A 20,638-nucleotide genomic window follows, 5' to 3' on the forward strand; every position below is an offset into this window, starting at 1 on the left:
TTTTCATCATTTCTTTATATTTTTCTCGCAATTCCTCTATGCTTGGCACTTTCTTTCCTTTTCGATATCGAAATCTCCAGTTTTTATTCTTTTCTTTTTTGGGGGCTGGCACCACGAGGTCGATCGAGCTCTTAGTATGTAGCTTTTTACATCAATGCTATAAATAAATTTGGTGCGTGGTTGGTTAGTTATTATTTTTTTGAAAGGCTTAATGGAGCTATAAGCTCCAATGAGCTATAAAGCTTGATTGAGCTTATAGCTTTATCAATCCGTTGGTTAACCATGTTAATGGCTCCATCAAGGGTCTCTTAAACCCTTATCAAGATATTTGAATTTATAGCTCAAGTGCTCGATTGAGTGTTTTAAGTGCTCCGTGGAGTGTTCTAAGTACTTGATTGAGCTACTTAGGTCCTAAATGTTTCCTTAAGCGACGGAGTTGATCATGTTGGATTCATGAAAGAATCCTCTATCTAATGGCATATGAGTTTGACATTTTCAAATTCATATGATATTTTTCATCTAGTTTGTTTTAAACATTATGCTTGAAATTTTTTGGAGAGTTTTAAAGGGGTTGAATAAAAAGTCAATAACAAAAAATATATATACAACGAAAATTTTTCAAAAAATACTAGTATCTTAGTTTACAAGTCCTCTTCAAAAGTACTCTTGGTTTTTCAATATATTTAAATAGTTGGAAAAAACTGTAGTTGGAACTTTTTTTTGTGCTTGCAAAATGCAATTGAAATATTACTTCACCAATTGGAAAAAATAAAAAATAAAATATAATTTTGTGTAAAAAGTAAATTTTAAATATGCAATTCTCTCTCTCTATATATATACACTAAAAATTTACATACATATATATATATATATATATATATATATATATATATATATATATATATATATACACTAAAAATTACACATTTTAATCTAAGTTATGCTAAGTGAACACAAGCATACCTTTTAAGAGGTGTGAAAATTTGTAACCAAAAACATTTCATGTAATGGAAAATTAATAGATTATAAGGCATTAATTTTGCTTGCAAAAAATATCTCTAGGACAACAATATAATTCTCCAAAAATTAACTTTTACTCATAATCAAAATTCACAATAGTTATATGAATTTTGAAGTCTTCAATTCTATTTATTAAAAAAAAAAAAAAATTGAATGTTGATCACTACATTTGGCTTAAAAGTACAACCTATCTTTATCCATTTACACTTAAATTTTTTAATTTTGATAATAAATTAGGAAATATTTTGAAAATGATATAACTAAAATTTCATTATTTTACTTTAGATTCTAATTTATAATTTATTTTTGTTCTCTTCATATTTTTATACTTTTATTTTGAATGTAGTTATTTTTTATACTTTTACTTTCACTGTAGTTTGAGAAATATTTTAAAAATCATAAGCGTGAAGTTTGTTATCTGATTTTCTTTTTGCCTATAAAAATTATTTAACAAAATATTTCGATATCTATAATCTTATTACACTTAAATTTCGCACTCCTTTAATTATGATTACGCGATAATGAATCACTTCCAAGAAACTGACGCATTTGACGTTATAAATATTAGGGATATTTATGCGATTATATGCGTGTTTCGCTTAAAACACATATTGAATTCATTGTAATTTTATATCATATATAAATTGGTAACAGAAACACAAAACAGGTGTAAAATCGAGAATATCGAAGAACCAGATGCCCTTTATTCCCATAAACATATAACTAATTCGGATTGGTATGTTTCTTGATTCTGAAAACGGTAGCCTGAGGAAAAATATACAAAGGTCCAATTCACAAAAAAACGAGAAAATTTATAGTCATTATGTTAGAAATGATTCAAGTTTAGTGGGAGTAATATTTCTATCAAATTGATTTTTTTTGGTAGAACCAGATGCTCTTTGCTCCCATAAACATATAACTAATTCAGATTGGTACGTTTCTTGATTCTGAAAACGGTAGTCCAAGAAAAAATATACAAAGTCCAATTCACAAAATAAAAAAGAAAATTTATAGTCATTATGTCAGAAATTATTGAAAGGAACATCATAAGCCAAGTTTAGTGGGAGTAATATTTTTATCAAATTGATTATTTTTGGTAGTTAGCTTTGAATGTTTTAAATGGTAAATTTTAATGTTAAAATAGAAATTTTATTACAAAATTATTAAACTAGAATTATTAGAATTACAAATTTGAGTTGTGAAATTATTAAATTAAATTTATTAGAATCATAAATTTGAGTTGTAATTTTTTTATAATTTTAGTATTTCAAGATATTTTTATGATACTGAATCTATATATATATAGTGGCAACCCCATTTTAAACAACAAAAATCAAAATTTGATCTAAAATTTTTAACCAATCAAAAATTATACAAACAATTTTCTCTCACATCTATATATATAATAATTCCATATCATCTCATCATAACATTTCTATGTATTTCTATAAGATTTAGTGTGTTTAACACTCTCTTGCAGGACTTTTGTACATAACACAAGCACTGATCCATCCAAAAAGAGACTCAGAATTCTCCTACTAGAGACTCATAACAATTTAGTGAATAGTGCCGAACATCGGCAATATTAGCAGAGTAGACAAGGTATTGATCTTCCTCCTAGGTATAAATCATAAATAAAACAGTGAAGGCGACCATCAGTGTCACCATGCTAGTTGCTGAAACATACTTGCATACACTGGATTCTCATCATCTCAATTAGCAGATCATCTCCTGTTACTATTACATGATGGCACAGGAATCCTGTTTGTCTTCGTTCCAGACATACAATACCTCACCGGGATTTGCACAAGGGTCATAATATCGCGGCCACAGTATGTCTGGTCTGCTTGAACAAGCCCAACATGGAGGATGGCACTGTGCCATGCACACTGTGCCTCCACCTCCTCCCTTAGCTCCTCCGCCTCCTCCTTTATCTTTTCCTTCTCCTCCTTTACCATCTCCACCTCCTTTCTCCTTTCCTTCTCCTCCTTTACCACTCCCACCGCCTCCCTTTCCAGTTCCAGTTTCTCCTCCTTTTCCACCTTCGCCTCCACCTCCTTTCCCCGCGGCTGTCTGGGGCACGGGCCCGACGGACACCACTTCAGCGCACTTGAATTTCTTTCTCAGCAAGTTTGCTACGCACACAGGATCCGCGTCTCCGATCACAGTCAGCGTGTTCTCCTTCATATTCACCATCAGGGAATCAATTCCTGCAGTCACCCAAACACTCAAAAACATGAACACCAAAAACAAACTAAATCCAAAGAGCCCAAACAGTTGTTTACCTTCGATTTTAGTAACAGATTGCAACGCGACCTTCTTGCATTTATAGCAATCGTTCATGTGTAACCGCATCACAGTTTTCTGCATATCAATCAGATGTCAGTCGACCACAGCATTAACAATAGAGAACCAAACCCTAAATCTATAACATATCATGACATACATTCGCCATGCTCCTCTGATCACTGTGTACAGGCACAGGCTTCTTCGGAGAACTCTCAAACAAAACGCAAAATACTGCCTAAACAATGTAGTAAGCAAAGCATTTGATCTAGGGCAACGGCAGATAGATAACTCAAATATACCATGTCAGAAAAAAAGGTACAGGTACCGACAGCTGGCGTTTTAATTCTCATACTCCACTAACCTATACCGACGACCACCAGGACCAGCTGCTGTCGTTTTAATCCTTGTACTTCCCCGGTATATACGAAAGACCAAGACGGCTTTCTGTGTACATGTTCTGTAATATCAATGTTCACAGGTCACAATTGATCGTCTTGAGATGGATCTGTGAGTGCATGTAATATTTTTTTAGTGTGAAGATATTTAAAAGGTATTTAATGTGGTATAGGTTGTTAGATTTAAACCCTTATAAAATAAGTTGGATTATCTCTGAGTTTCTTTTCTGTATAGGTAATCATCCGCACATTGTTATAAGTGAATAAATTCAATTTGGAAAAAAATATATTATGAAGCAGATGGCAGAATTTTTTTTAGGAGTATATATAAATTAAAGACGTTTATTTTTAAAATAATTGTTTTTATTAATTGAAAAAAGTATAAAATAAGTTATGATTTTTTGGTCATATGATATTGATAAGTCATAAAATTGATCTGTAATATTGTAATTAAATTTATGTACCAATTAAGAATCTCCATATGACATGTTTAATTATTTTTAATAATAATAATAATAATAAATATTTCTTAAATAAAATTATAATTTAATATAATTATTTTAATTTGACCAACTTAAAATATATGAGGGAGTAAGTGTTTCAATATTTATTATGAATTGTTGCTACATTTACCAACCATTTACTTTCTATGGTTGTGCTAGTTTAAATTTCTTTAACATTTTATAGGAAACTTTCATTATAAAAGTGAATTTTTGTTATAGGTTCCTGATGAGATTGTAATGGTATTTTTTTTATTTTAAGCAGTATTTTAATATAAAAATAGATTCAGTTTTATAGAAAACACTTAAGACATTACAATTATACTATATAAATCTAGTAATGTTTTATTTTTTTTCATTTTTAACTAATTTTTTTTATCAAATTTAAAAATATATTCCAAAAGGTGTTCTCTAAACTATTGGTTTTGAAATAATTAGCTCAACAATATAAATTAAATGGCTAGTAAATGCCTGTCAATCCATCATGAACGTTAAAATACTTAAGTCATCAGATTTCTCACATTGTCAAAGATTAAGAAAACCATAAAAAATAACTAAATATATTTTTATTTTAAATTATTATTATCATTATTAATTACAAAAGAATTAAGGTATGAATTACACATATGACTATTTAAAAAAACATGTAGTTCACACTACTTAACCATGGGGATTTTTAACATGGAAATAGGTTTTGTTACAATGCTCAAGACTAATACCATGGACTATCAATATCACATGTCCACGAAACCATAATCCATTTCATATGATAGTTGTTCATTTGACATTTTTTTAATTAATCAATTTAATTAAAATGGCATAACAAATTTCGAAATAAATGTCAACCAAACTATTTTTGAAATAGATGTTAGACTTTGATACTTGACTACAACTAAGAATATTCTAGAATATTTATTGCAAGTTAAATCCTTACCATCCACCTATTGATAATTAAATTAAAATTCAAGAAGTTCTATTTCAAAAAATACACACATATACATACTCTTAAAATTATCTTATTTGTTGTTTTTTTTAGTTTTTTCTTTTATCATTATTAATTATGTTGATAGGTTTTCCCCTATAGAAAGGAAAAGAATGATATCCTTTTAAAATACTCTTGTGATCCAAAATAAAAAACATAATATATTTTTTGTTTCCTTATATCAATTAATGGAATTTTCAATTATCTTTCTTGTATCTCTAAATCTATGTATTTATGATTATTAAACATGTTTACGTTTTCACATTTACTTAATACAATTATTAAATTATCAAGTAATAAATAACATAAATAACAATGCATTTAGTACCATTAAGGTCATCATGAGTACTCTTATGTCATATAGTATAGATTATAAATATGTAAATGTTCCATATGAACCATCATGGCTAGAGGAATAGACTAGGGATCAATTCTGATAGCTACCACTATAACTCCCAAGTCCCTACAAAGCATAAGTAAATTAGAGAGATTTGTATCTCAAATCTTAGGGATCAATTCTGATAGCTACCACTATAACTCCCAAGTCCCCACAAAGCATAAGTAAATTAGAGAGGTTTGAATCTCAAATCTCTTCATACATAAGACTTGATTTCCATTTTCATGACACGTGTCAAATACACTTCCCCTTTATATTATGAATACCTATAATATCTAAATTGGTGTGCAAGTTAAGGGAGTAGTCTTCAAGTGTGACTTTTTATAGTTTCTGATAAATTTTTGGCAGGGATCTGGTGAAAAAATTTGTGACCAAATCTTGGTTTTTATTGTTTAAACTTCATTGTGAAGAATTCACCTATCAAATTTGTGATTTTAATGAATCCCTACTAAATTCTAAATAAATCAAATTTCAAACTTATAATTCTAATAAATCTCTAACAAATAATTTTTTTCCCCAAAAATCAAACTTAATCACTACTCAATAAATAAATAAATATTAACAACATTCATCCGCGACTTAATTTGTAACTTTATAGCTGTGCTGGTAAATATCTATCACCACTGAATTACGGCCCGACAGTTCTGCCGAGGTCAGATTCGTAGAGTTTGTATAATATTTGAAAAGACAAAAATGTGCATGCGACGATATCAGGCGTGCATTAGAGTGCGATTTTAATAATCATTTATATGACGCACTTAACTGCCACACAACTCTGATCATATTGGATTTATCTTCCCATATCGGAGGATCAGGATAAGACATGATGTCACTACCCACTGCTGAGTATCATGATCATCCTGTACATGATGTGAGAATGGTGCACTCTCATTTGACAGTTTCTTCCTAAATACTTCTGCCTTTAGCAGTGTGGGCCAAGTTTGAGTCTATTTGATGTCATTAGAAAGCTTAAATTCACTTCATGTCATTCAGAATAATGTTCCTTTTCTCCATTATAGTTTTTCCAACTCCGTATTTAAAGGACTCGTGCAAACTACCATGTGTTTTCCATTTTAATCATGTTCTGTGTTTTATATTCATTATTTTTTCTAGTCAATATGATCATATCAGATTTGCCTGGAAGTTTTTCTAGTCAATATGATCATATCAGATTTGCCTGGAAGATTACAACTGTTACGCATCTCAAATATGGAATTCTATAGAGAGATTTTGGATGCAAATAATTAGGATGAGTATTCGGTCTTGGATGACTGCTGGGTCTTGGAGTCACAAATGTGTTTTGGGTCAGGGATGAGTGCAGGGTCTCAGAGTGACGAATGAGTTGTTTAGGGCATAGTTATCAAATTCGGCCTTACTGCCGAAAAAAATTTGAAAATTCGTTGGTTCTATTCGATGTGTGAATTAATTCGAAAGTTTGGGTTCGATTCGGTGCACTGAATATTATGTTCACTGATTAAGAATCCACCCCGCTGACCAAAATAAGAAAGTCGAGGAATTACCGCTAACATTGCTTTTGAGAAAAGAAAACATTATACTCTTAAGACTGGTTCTTAGTCCACACTTTCATAACTTTGTGAAAGCCCTAGTCCAAAGAACTTTTTACATGCAATCAATGAGTGGTTTAATGAGTGGTTTAATGAGTTAATGTTATTGTACATTTTTAATCGAGATTCTAGTTTCCAATTTACAGTTCAAATTTTTTTTTATATTTAGGAAACTACTAAATGATAATGACAGTGAATTTAGCAAGTTTTTAATCAAATATGTATAATTTTTACAGTGAATTTAGCAAGTTTTTAATCAAATATGTATAATTTTTACGATAATTATGTGTTTATAGAGTAAAGCAAAAAATATATATGATATATGTAATTTGTAAATTTGTAGATTTATTAAATTTAAACAAATATATTTTAAAAATAGAAATATTGCATGAATTATATTAGTAAAAAGCAGAAATACTGCCTAAATTACTAAATTGTATTAGTAAATAGATTTTCTTTTAAAGTGGATTTTCTTAATTAAGATTTTGAGTAAGTATTAAAGCATATTATATTAAGTATTAAGTATTAAATTATACAAATTAACATTTTGTATTATACTAAATAATAGATGTTGTTACTATACCTTATAAATTAGAGGTGAGTTTGGTTTGAAAAATAAATAACTAGCATTTGCACCAGATGTTGCAAAGAAAACGCCGTAAGGCATAAAGTGCGGAAATCCATTATCCATGTAGTGTGTGCATTATTCAAGAAGGTGGATCTCTCTAAATTTGTTGTGAACATTTATGTTGTTGCATTTCTAATATTAAATTTCTTATCACCCCATGATGACAATCCCTATAATTATTAGCATCACAATTTTTTCCACTTTAGTGGGTTTACCATCAACCTAAAGAAACATGAATTTGAGTCACTCAACTAAAAATAAATTGCTAAATTGCTATTTTTCTACTTTTCAACTGACTTAGACGATGAATCAGTGGATTTCCTTCTGAAACAATTCTTAAATTTGCCTTCCTTCTTAACTGGATCTCGTGGTGCGGATTTCTCAGGTGGGAGCAAATCCACTACAATGCATGTAGTGTCGTCCCTAAGTCCTCTTATCCTCAAAGCCTCCTACAGCTAAACCGGTTAGGCTATGATAGAAAATAAACTTAAAGATGGTGACATCGATCACTTATCCTTTTCAACAATATTTGTACCTTAACAATTTGTTTTGCAGCAAGTTCTGCTGGCAAGCCTCGGCAGCAATTTGCAGCCTTCTCAGAGCTCAATGCATCCCAAACACCATCAGTTGCAATGATAAGCCTTCCTCCAACATTCGATAGCCATTGAAACAAAAAATTACCAGTCTAAATCAAATAGACACATTGTGACCAGGTATGTTTTTCCTCCAGTAAATGGATAAAATCCATTCCCTGCCACTGCAACAATAATACACCATATATCACCTTCCCATTAAAATTGAGAATGAGCTGCAAGTAAACTGTGAGAACGCGGATGCCTCATAAGCATGGAGTTAAGTTTGATCCCTGAGCTTTGCTACAATCCTCAATTGTAGAAATATTGAAATTTTTAAGAAGACTCTGGCCATTTCATAAGCCGCTGAGTTGACAGCAGAGTTTGTCTGTTGCTGAGTTCCAATCATAGAGATGTCTATATGAGTTATGTCAATGTCTAAGTAGAGCTGTTGAATATGGAATGTGGGTGTTAGTCCTCATCTCTATTCGACTTATGTCAAAGCAAGGATGCTACATAGGAAGAAAGAATTGGTTAATCGGTTGTGGATGATGGCATTTTTTCTAGAAAATGCAATACCTCCATCATTGATGGTCTCTTTTGAGGGGAAGCAGAATCACAATTCAATGCAATTCCCACAGACACTGAGATTTCAACCCTTCCTTCAACCTCTGCTCGAAGAGTAGGATCTATGATGCGCAAAAGGCGATGCTTATCATCAACAAAGTTTTGACCCCATGATGCAAAATCCTGCTCTGAAGGCCAGCATGCACAGAAATGCCCTCACTAGGTGTGATGTCAGTTTGACAGATAGCACAAGCGAACAATCTTGATACTTTCTGCACCGTATATTCCAAGCCCAGTGTGAAATGTCAAATACTCAATTATTAGCATGACAGACTTGCAACAAGATGCATTCTACAATATTCTCTACAGCTAGTTTTTATTTCAGTACATCACATGGAAAAGCAAGGATTTAATCCTTCGTAGCTGAGACAAATATATACAAGGCCATAACAGAAAAAGGCCTCCTTTGGACTTCTCTTACCTTAGTATAAATAACAAACCAAATCCTAAAAGGAAGGAAACACCATTCTATATTAAATGCCTAGAACCCAAAAAACACATAAAAAATAGATTAATGCTTTTACTAAGGCTGAACCGAGTATAAACTAAATCTATTAACAGGAAAAAGATTATTTAAAAAAAAACTAGATTGAAAAATTGAAAATTCAAAAGTGCCAAAATATAAGCAGGGATTACCCATGCATAGCCACAATTCAAATTTGCAACACAATTATCCAATTTTAATAAAAATTTGTAAACATGGATTGTCCACATTCAAGGAGCAGCAACTCAGATACAATTTATCATGCTATGTTCTGAATCCAATGATAAGTCTGAGTTTACAAAACATAATCTACTGCAAGGATGCTAAGCTTGAAATGGCTATCTACCTTTCAACGAGCATTGCTAACCCCTCCTCAAAGATTTCCTGGACAATGTCTATATTTTGCTGCTTTTCAACTAACTTAGACGATGAATCAGTGGATTTCCTTCTGAAAAAATTCTTAAATTTGCCTTCCTTCTTAACTGGAGCTGGTGGTGCGGATTTCTCAGGTGGGATCAAATCCACTACAATGCATGTAGTGTCGTCCCTAAGTCCTCTTATCCTCAAAGCCTCCTACAGCTAAATCGATTAGCCTATGATAGAAAATAAACTTAAAGATGGTGACATTGATCGCTTATCCTTGTCAACAGTATTTGTACCTTAACAATTTGTTTTGCAGCAAGTTTTGCTAGCAAGCCTCGACAGCAATTTGCAGCCTTCTCAGAGCTCAATGCATTCCAAACACCATCAGTTGCAATGATAAGCCTTCCTCCAGCATTCGATAGCTATTGAAACAAAAAATTGCGAGTCTAAATCAAATAGACACATTGTGACCAGGTATTTTTTTTCCTCTAGTAAATGGATAAAATCCATCCCCTGCCACTGCAACAATAATACACCATATATCACTTTCCCATTAAAACTGAGAATGAGCTGCAAGTAAACTGCGAGAACACGGATGCCTCATAAGCATGGAGTTAAGTTTGATCCCCGAGGTTTGCTACAATCCTCAACTGTAGAAATATTGAAATTTTTAAGAAGACTCTGGCCATTTCATAAGCAGCTGAGTTGACAGCAGAGTTTGTCTGTTGCTGAGTCGCAATCATAGAGATGTCTATATGAGTTATGTCAATGTCTAAGTAGAGCGGTTGAATATGGAATGTGGGTGTAAGTCCTCATCTCTGTCCAACTTATGTCAAAGCAAGGATGCTACATAGGAAGAAAGAATTGGTTAATCGGTTGTGGATGATGGCATTTTTTCTAGAAAATGCAATACCTCCTTCATTGATGGTCCCTTTTGAGGGGAAGCAGAAGCACAATTCAATGCAATCCCCACAGACACTGAGATTTCTTCCCTTCCTTCAACCTCTAGTCGAAGAGTAGGATCTATGATGCGCAAAAGGCGATGCTTGTCATCAACAAAGTTTTGACCCCATGCTGCAAAATCCTTATCTGAAGGCCAGCATGCACATAAATTCCCTCACTAGGTGTGATGTCAATTTGACAGATAGCACAAGCAAAAAATCCTGATACTGTCTGCACCGTATATTTAGAGCCCAGCCTGCAATGTCAAATACGCAATTATTAGCATGACGGACTTGCAACAAGATGCATTCTACAATATTCTCTACAGCTAGTTTTTATTTCAGTACATCACATGGAAAAGCAAGGATTTAATCCTTCGTAGCTGAGACAAAGATATACAAGGCCATAACAAAAAAAGGCCTCCTTTGGACTTCTCTTACCTCAGTATAAATAACATACCAAATCCTAAAAGGAAGGAAACACCATTCTATATTAAATGCCTAGAACCCAAAAAACACATAAGAAATAGATTAATTCTTTTACTAAGGCTGAACCGAGTATAAACTAAATCTGTTAACAGGAAAAATATTATTTAAAAAAAACCAGATTGAAAAATTGAAAATTCAAAAATGCCAAAATATAAGCAGGCATTACCCATGCATAGCCACAATTCAAATTTGCAACACAATTATCCAATTTTAATAAAAATTTGTAAACAAAGATTGTCCACATTCAAGGAGCAACAACTCAAATACAATTTATCATGTTTTGTTCTGAATCCAATGATAAGTCTGTGTTTACAAAACATAATCTACTGCAAGGATGCTAAGCTGGAAATGGCTATCTAAAAGAAAAATTCCTAATTTCCAACAAAGTTCACTCGTGGGTGATGCATACAAAACTATTCTTTTTAACCTGATAACCAATAGTAGAAACCTAAAAGAAAACTTCGTAATTTCCAACAAATTTCACTCATGGGTGATGTATACACTAATAACAGATACACTACAAGAATGATATAATCTGATACAAACTCCAACACAACCAACATAGTTTTCACTTCACACCACCAATAATTGTGACAAATACCAATCCACCAATAAAGGACCTACAAAGGAATTGCATAATTTTTTAAATAGTAGTTTTAATCATACCAGAAACAAATAACACAAAACTATTATTTTTAACCTGATAACCAATAGCAGAAACCTAAAACAGAACTTCGTAATTTCCAACAAAGTTCACTCATAGGTGATGCATACACTAATAGCAGATACACTACAAGAATGATAGAATCTGATATAAACTCCAACACAATCAACATAGTTTTCACTTCACACCACCCAATAATTGTGACAAATACCAAAAATATGAATAGATTTTGGCCCACATTTTCAACCCTATTCACCAATAGCACATATATGTCAAAGGTTGCAATCAACACCTTTATATCAAACTGCTAATGGTACCTATCACAAAGCACCACATAGGTTAGTGGTAGAGCAAACACTTGTTTAAAGGGCAAGTTTTCAATTCAATTCCTAGCCTGTCAATTTTTTACCAAAGTGTGTTAAAGGGGATAACAGGGTGGGTTTCAGAGGTAGCAATCCGCAACTTTATATTGAACCTTAAGGGTGCCTGTCATGAAGGGGCATCTATCTCATTGATAGAGCAGCTAATTGCTTGAGGACAGATCTTAGGTTCAATTCCTATAGCTTGTCTAGTTTTCAACAATATATAACTATATACAGACACACCACAACCATGAAAAATCCATAGAAATTTCAACATACAAATAGTATGATCATCTACCCAACTTGTCAAAAACATATACATTTAGAAAACACAAACCAATATAAAATACCTAGAAAGATCATAACTTTCAAGTTTCAACCCAATTCGAAAAACTAGCGATTTCCAGCTTGACCACCATTAACAAAGACCCAATAATCTCATAATTTTGAAGTAAATTCACCATTTAGAGATAAATTAATGAAGCAAATATTCCAAAGAAAAATTTCATAATTATCAACTCAGTTGTAGACAGTAGGCACCAACAGAATTGCTGATGAATCAGAGCCAGTACTGCAGATATGTTAGCAGTCTACACAAAATAGATAACAATGGACACATATACTCAGGTAAATTGAGAGCTCTAATGGAAGCAAAATAGACTATGCTTGAGAGCCCCAAAGCAGGCAGATCTGGTGTCCAACCAAACACCACCCCAACATAATAACATCCTCAATCTGGCAATAAATTGTGATTATGGATGAGTACTCTAGTCATAATTTTCATTCTATGCTTTACGCCTGAAAATTCTTTGAGGTTTGCCACTTTCTTGCTTTGGTCTGAACCTAAGTCACATAGTTTTCACTTCACACCACCCAATAATTGTGACAAATACCAAAAATATGAATAGATTTTGGCCCACATTTTCAACCCTATTCACAAATAGCACATATATGTCAAAGGTTGCAATCAACACCTTTAGATCAAACTGCTAATGGTACCTATCACAAAGCACCACACAGGTTAGTGGTAGAGCAAACACTTGTTTAAAGGGCAAGTTTTCAATTCGATTCCTAACCTGTCAATTTTTTACCAAAGTGTGTTAAAGGGGATAACAGGGTGGGTTTCAGAGGTAGCAATCCGCAACTTTATATTGAACCTTAAGGGTGCATGTCATGAAGGGGCATCTATCTCATTGATAGAGCAACTAATTGCTTGAGGACAGATCTTAGGTTCAATTCCTATAGCTTGTCTAGTTTTCAACAATATATAACTATATACAAACACACCACAACCATGAAAAATCCATAGAAATTTCAACATACAAATAGTATGATCGTCTACCCATCTTGTCAAAAACATATACATTTAGAAAACACAAACCAATATAAAATACCTAGAAAGATCATAACTTTCAAGTTTCAACCCAATTCGAAAAACTAGCGATTTCCAGCTTGGCCACCATTAACAAAGACCCAATAATCTCATAATTTTGAAGTAAATTCACCACTTAGAGATAAATTAATGAAGCAAATATTCCAAAGAAAAATGTCATAATTATCAACTCAGTTGTAGACAGCAGGCACCAACAGAATTGCTGATGAATCAGAGCCAGTACTGCAGATATGTTAGCAGTCTACACAAAATAGATAACAATGGACACATATACTCAGGTAAATTGAGAGCTCTAATGGAAGAAAAATAGACTATGGTTGAGAGCCCCAAAGCAGGCAGATTTGGTGTTCAACCAAACACCACCCCAGCGTAATAACATCCTCAATCTGGCAATAAATTGTGATTATGGATGAGTAATCTAGTCATAATTTTCATTCTATGCTTTACGCCTGAAAATTCTCTGAGGTTTGCCACTTTCTTGCTTTGGTCTGAACCTAAGTCACATGGTTTGGGGTTCAAGTTCAGGTTCAATAATGATTAGGTTTGATTCGAGTTTGAATTTCTTGATGAGGTTCGCTATATAGCACAAGATAGTAAGAAATCAACATCAATAAACATAAAAAATGCTATCATGGACTTCGAAACTGCAAGAATGAACTACAAGTGTGAGCTGTGACATCAAATTATGAGCTTGAACCATGGAATTGGTCAATGACCCAGAGGTTCGATGAGGTTTGCCAAACCCCAAAAGAAAATTTAGGTTTGCCGAATTTTGGATGGACTACAAGTGTGAGCTGCGACATGATGTTATGAGCTTGAACCATGGAAATGGTAATGACCCAGAGCTTCGATGAGGTTTCCTAAACCTCAAAAAAAAAAATTCAGGTTTGCTGAATTTTGAACCTCAAAGTTGAAGTTCGGTGAACCTTGTGACATAGGTCTGAACTATTTTTGAATTGGCACTTGGGAGATTGTGGCAGGTTAAGGGAAGGAAAGGAGGCCCAAGGTCAGAGCCTCCAAATGCTCCATAGCAGACCTATCGACTCGGAAAGGCTCTTGAACAAGGGTTGCAGAGATGATTAAGATGGGATTGAGCCAGGGGGGGGACGCCCACCCTGGTTACTAGAGAAGGATAGACTTGGAATGAGAAGACAATCGCATTTTGTAGACAGTCCATCCAAGCAGAGGATCCACAAATCACTGGCTAGAATTGTGGGGAGCCTTATGAATGGAACGGTGGAGAAAATGGCTTTCAAATCTAAGCTTAGAGAAATAATGTGGGAAATCAAGAAGGAAGCCATGGCAAAGCTCCAAGAGATGATGTGGAATGGTAACTAATTGAGATGAGCTACAGATGTCGAGGGAACAATGGAACACTGATATGAGTCGGAACCACTTCATGCATTCAAGTTGATACCACGTTGTTACAGAGATGGTTATCATAGAAATGAAGTTGGAATCGAGACAAACTACAAACATCAAGAGGAGAATGGAACATTGATTTGAGTTGGAACCACTTAATGCGTTCAACTCGAGAAAACACTGTGACAGAGATGGTTATCATAGAGATGAAGTTGGAATCGAAACAAACTGCAGACATCAAGAGGAGAATGAAACACTGATGAGAGTTGGAACCACTTCATGCGTTCAACCTGAGACCAGGCTGTGACAGAGACAGGTATTGGAAAGATGTTGGATATTTCCAACCAGAAGAGGATAATTGACCAGGTGGGAACACTTCTACAAGCAAAACCCATACCTGGGTGTTCTGCACTTCCCTTAGTTCGGACAACAATGACAAACTCTGGCAACCAGAACAAAGGCACTCCTCCAAAGAGTTTCAGCGAGCATTGCTGACCCCTCCTCAAAGATTTCCTGGACAATGTCTATATCTAAAGCCATCACTTCATCTACACTTGGTGATTCATCTCGTTCTACCCCTTGTACTCTCTGAGAATGACCATTTTTCTTGTAAATTCAGCACAACACCCAATCATCAAGTTGGACCATATTTGTAATGTAAAGGTTGCATTCATTATCATCATGCGGTTTACTGATTAATTGTATATGTTTGTGTGCCAGAATTATTGCATATGATATTTCCAAATCAACTTTTATATGGTCATATTGTATCTCTGTATCAGCGGTATCACAAAAGTCTGAGTTGAATTTGAATTGAGATTGTTGCCAATTTGAATAATATTAGAGACTGCAAGTTAAATTATTAAATTTGCCTTCCTTCTTAACTGGAGCTGGTGGTGCGGATTTCTCAGGTGGGATCAAATCCACTACAATGCATATAGTGTCGTCCCTAAGTCCTCTTATCCTCAAAGCCTCCTACAGCTAAATCGGTTAGGCTATGATAGAAAATAAAATTAAAGATGGTGACATTGATCACTTATCCTTGTCAACAGTATTTGTACCTTAACAATTTGTTTTGCAGCAAGTTCTGCTGGCAAGCCTCGGCAACAATTTGCAGCCTTCTCAGAGCTCAATGCATCCCAAACACCATCAGTTGCAATGATAAGCCTTCCTCCAGCATTCGATAGCTATTGAAACAAAAAATTACCAATCTAAATCAGAGAGACACATTGTGACCAGGTATTTTTTTCCTCCAGTAAATGGATAAAATCGGTAAAGGATTAAAAGTGAAAAACAAAACAGGAAGAATAGAAAAAACGAAGATCTATATATGTACTCTCTTTTTATTTATACAAGATCGCGTATTTGTTAGGAAGAGTTATTTCAAACAATTGATCTCCCTTTAGTCCATAGGATTACAATTTTTTTTTGAAATCCTAGATAGCTATTTCAGACAATTGATCTACCTCCTGTCCATAGGATTACAAAATATTTTTGAAATCCTAGATATAAAAAAGTCAGAAAGAATAGTATATCTTCTTTATTGTTACCTTCTTTAAAGTATGTTCAGAGTTTGAACCCTTTTAGGTAGGTTGAGAGTTTTACCCTGATTCTAAATAAAGTCATCTTATTAAAGATTAGATAAATCTATATCAACTCCAATCCCAAAAAAATTACTACATAATTAAAAACCTTCCTCTCTTATATGCTAGGGTCATAACGAAGAACTTCATCACCAAATGTTCATCATCAAATGCCCACTGCAATTAATTAAATTCCTTTTACATAGAATCCATGATTACCTGTGAGAATCCCACTGTAAGATTTGCCTCTAGGTTTCGGATGGGAAAGACCATTGTTGGGACTTATTGTATCAGTTTGAGTATGTGAATCACCTACAGCAAATCCAACCAAGCAAACTCAGCAAAAAAATGAAACTACAACAAATAATAGACCTTCAATAAATTGAAACAACCATTACTCCTTAAACCCAAGACAAACCCACCAGGTTGTCTGGTATTCTGTGCCGAAGCCGGGCTTTGCGGTTGGCTGGCGTTCTTTACTGAATCTGGGCTTTGTGGTTGGCTGGCGTTCTGTGGCGAACCTGGGCTTTGAGGAAGGTAGCAGAGGAAAGGCTCGCTGGAATCAGAAACATTGTATCCACAGATTCCTGTGCTTGACATACAGGGGCTGCACATTTTGAATGCTTCCTTAGTTTTATTCCATTCGATTTCAAAACCCCCACGCAGAACGTCCCAAAGTTTCTGCAAAGTTAAAGAAGATAATTGTTGCAGGACAGGGAATCGAACAGTTGAGATGCAGGGAGCCCACTTGATTCCTTCCAGATCCGAAGGAAATACCCATGAACCATTATCATTACCAAAAGGGACATTGAGCACAGGCAAATTTCCTATTGTCGGGCAACCTATTCCCATGGTTATACTTTGGTAGGACGAACCAGCAAGTTTAAACAGAGAGGCAGTGAGATTAACAGGAGCTTGCGGAATGCCACAGTCTGTAAAAACTGTGCCACTGGCGATTTTCATATTGTTCTGATTGTAGCCCAAAACCCTGTAGCTCACGTTGTTGATTGTGAGATAGGGCGTGCTGGATTGACAGTAGATTTGAAACGCATGGTGGCCGCATCCTGATTTTTCTCTGCCGAAGGCATACAATATGTTATCCATTGGGTTGGGAGACAAAAGGACAGTGTGAGGATCAACGATCCAACATCATTCAATCGTCTAACACCACAAATCTACGATCAACAATAGGACACGGCATCGGCTGGGGTAATTCATTTCAAAGGGAAAAGCCTTACGGCGTAATTAAAATGCATTTTCTTTTCAAATTTCTCTATAATTAAATAAATTAGTTAAATCACTAAATTGAAAAAAAAAAAATCATATTCTATGAATTTGTTTGCCTTCTTAATTTTCTATTTAATTCACCTCTTATTATAATCCTCATAAGCATACCTAAAGTAATTTTTTGAAAAGACAAGACCAGAGAGCATCTGTATTAATAAAAAAGGGCAAGTTGTAGCATAGCCAAGCAGTTGAATACATTGTTCTAACAAAATTCAAATGGACTGTTTTAAGTGGACTGCACAAACCAAATTTGTCCTTTTAAGATTGATGACAATTTTTTTACAGATGACACAGGTGTAAATTTGACAAAAACATTCTAATCACAATAATTACCCAAAAAGACTTGAGAGATTCAGAGGGTGATGCAACTTGCCAGGTTCATTGGATCTGTCCAAGGTTGGACTGGTTCCATAGCTGTTGTCTCCATTGTTTCATCTTGATGTTGAATTGTGCTTTCTTCTTGTAAAACTGTGTTTCCTTCATATTTCACTGATGGATATTTAAAAAGCTTCGAGGCTGACTTGAAATGTTTGTCAGGAGGTTCGAAGAAGGGCACATTCTGATTCCAATTGTGGAATTATATGTTTCAAAATGGCCTGCGATGGAGGTCAGAGAATAGAATAAAAGGATCAAAATTCCACCGAGAGAACAGGGTAAGCTGAAGCATTGCAAAAAATGGAGAACAGAGCAACCATTGCTCACTGGAGCCCTAAAAAGACCAGTGCCTGGAAACGTTATAGCATATATTTTTAAAGACTGTTTGCACAAACTTAATATACTATTTCATTATGAACATAAAATACTTAATAACGTGGAATTTATGTGGTTCATTGTAATATATTATTTCTTGGAAATTCACTCTATATTAAATGTCATAATTTGTGGTGCAAGTGGGTGAATTAATCAATACAAAAATTCTTAAAACTTACTATTTTACTTGCTATTTTAAATATAAAACTAAGCTAACTAGTTCAATATATAATTTTATCTACAATATTTATAATTGAAACAATTTTAAAAGAGTTTTTGTTGTTTTCAATGTTATAATTGTATATTTAAATTATTTAAAATATTGGAATAAGATGTATACTATACTACTAAATTTTTCCTTATTAAATTTTAAGTAACATAATTTTTTCTGTACGGAGTCGAATTCGAATTTGAATTCAAATTCGAACTCGAAGTTGGTAACTATGGTTTAGGGTAATAGAGAATTGATTATTAGAATGGAAGGTAAGATATTTTTAATTTAATATAATGATAGATTTTAATAATATTTTAAAATTTGGATAATAAAGAGATTAAATTAATTAATATTTTTTAATTTATATTTTAAAACATTTTAAAAAATTAAATTTAAAATTAAACAAATAATTTTTTATATCAATTAAATTTCAAATATTTTTAATTTCTACACTATGTTGCTAATAATGTGATTAAATTGCTGAAGTTGTAACGTTCAAAAAAAACTAAAACACCTTTGATGTTTTCAAAGAGAAAACTTATCATCTATTCAATCATTCCTAAAAATTGGCCAATGAGATCTATCATCAAAATTATTATGATCAAAACACTCTTATCACTTTTCATCACAATTATGATCGAAACCCTTGTTACCACTTTTCGAGGTATTTATGGATAGAATGGATCTTTATTCGTATAAAACTTATTGAATATAATAAAAATTTGAATATATATATATATATATATATATATATATATATAAATTTAAGGTCGCAGCGAATTTAGATATTAAATTGGTGGATAAGATCTTCTTTTTTGTGGGAGAAGGGATCCATACTTACTCACCAAATTGGTGTATAAGACCCCCTTGTTTGTGGGATAAGGGACCCATACCTATTTACCAAATTGGTGTATAAGACCCCCTTGTTTGTGGGAGAAGGGACCCATACCTACTCTAAGTCTATGAAGGCATACCTACTCTACCTCCCTCTAGTTTTGAAATGCGTGACCTCTTAGGAGGGAACACATGCTCTTAATCATTAGGCCCACTCAAATATATAATATTAATTTTTTCAAAAATTATTTATGTTTTATAAAAATTGTTATTTAGCTCAAAAAAAATTGTAGGGAACTGGGTTGATAGCTGTATCCAGAGAGTATATTTTTGGCATTTTTCACATTTAAAGGGATTAGATTAAACTCTAATCTTCATCTTAGTAGTTAATCAAATTTTCTTTTATTATTTTATTTGATTAGTTCAAAAATAACACATATATACTTCATAATCATTGTTGTAAAAAAATATTATTAAAGAAAAGACGATTAGAAGGTAGGATTTTAGAAAGTTAACTGTATTGTAATATGATACAATTTAGCATCAATGATACAAATATTAATTAGCTATTCAACTCATATAGTTGTATATGTTATTAAAAATACAATAAAATCTTTTACAAATTATATATATATATAGTAGTTAAGAATATATACTTCCTTGTATGAGGTTGCACGCTGAAATTTAGAGAGAGAATATTTTAACAGTGGTTCCTTGTCCAACAAACAAAAAGTGGTATACACCAATTCAGTGTCTAAATTCTCATGAATTTAAAATTATTATTATTATTATTATTATTATTATTATTATTATTATTATTGCATTTAATTTAATGTTGTTCTTACATTTAACTCTCAATTCTCTCTATATATAATTCTCAAAGAAATTATGCTAACACAATCCACACAAAATATAGTACTTCCCTATTTATTCTTTT

The 20,638-nt window shown here is 33.1% G+C and overlaps 1 protein-coding gene and 1 long non-coding RNA gene across 2 annotated transcripts; both read right to left on the reverse strand.

The window, feature by feature from the left end:
- Positions 1-2,441: 2,441 nt before the first annotated feature.
- On the reverse strand, positions 2,442-3,561 carry LOC149235696 (uncharacterized). The gene is made up of 3 exons (XM_089461442.1): positions 3,467-3,561; positions 3,306-3,384; positions 2,442-3,230 (listed from the first exon to the last, which is right to left on the reverse strand). The coding sequence occupies exons 1-3, from the start codon at positions 3,473-3,475 to the stop codon at positions 2,761-2,763; spliced, it is 558 nt and encodes a 185-aa protein (XP_089317568.1). The 5' UTR covers positions 3,476-3,561; the 3' UTR covers positions 2,442-2,760.
- A 12,529-nt stretch (positions 3,562-16,090) lies between these two features.
- Positions 16,091-18,499, reverse strand: LOC149235697 (uncharacterized). The gene is made up of 4 exons (XR_016268313.1): positions 18,277-18,499; positions 17,039-17,090; positions 16,836-16,928; positions 16,091-16,220 (listed from the first exon to the last, which is right to left on the reverse strand). It is a non-coding gene; the product is annotated as an uncharacterized LOC149235697 (long non-coding RNA).
- Between the last annotated feature and the right edge of the window lie 2,139 nt (positions 18,500-20,638).

The sequence above is a fragment of the Pinus tabuliformis genome, chromosome 8 (genome assembly GCF_031772625.1).
Source record: "Pinus tabuliformis cultivar Carrire ecotype Pingquan chromosome 8, CPIR1, whole genome shotgun sequence".
Classification (NCBI taxonomy): domain Eukaryota; kingdom Viridiplantae; phylum Streptophyta; class Pinopsida; order Pinales; family Pinaceae; genus Pinus; species Pinus tabuliformis.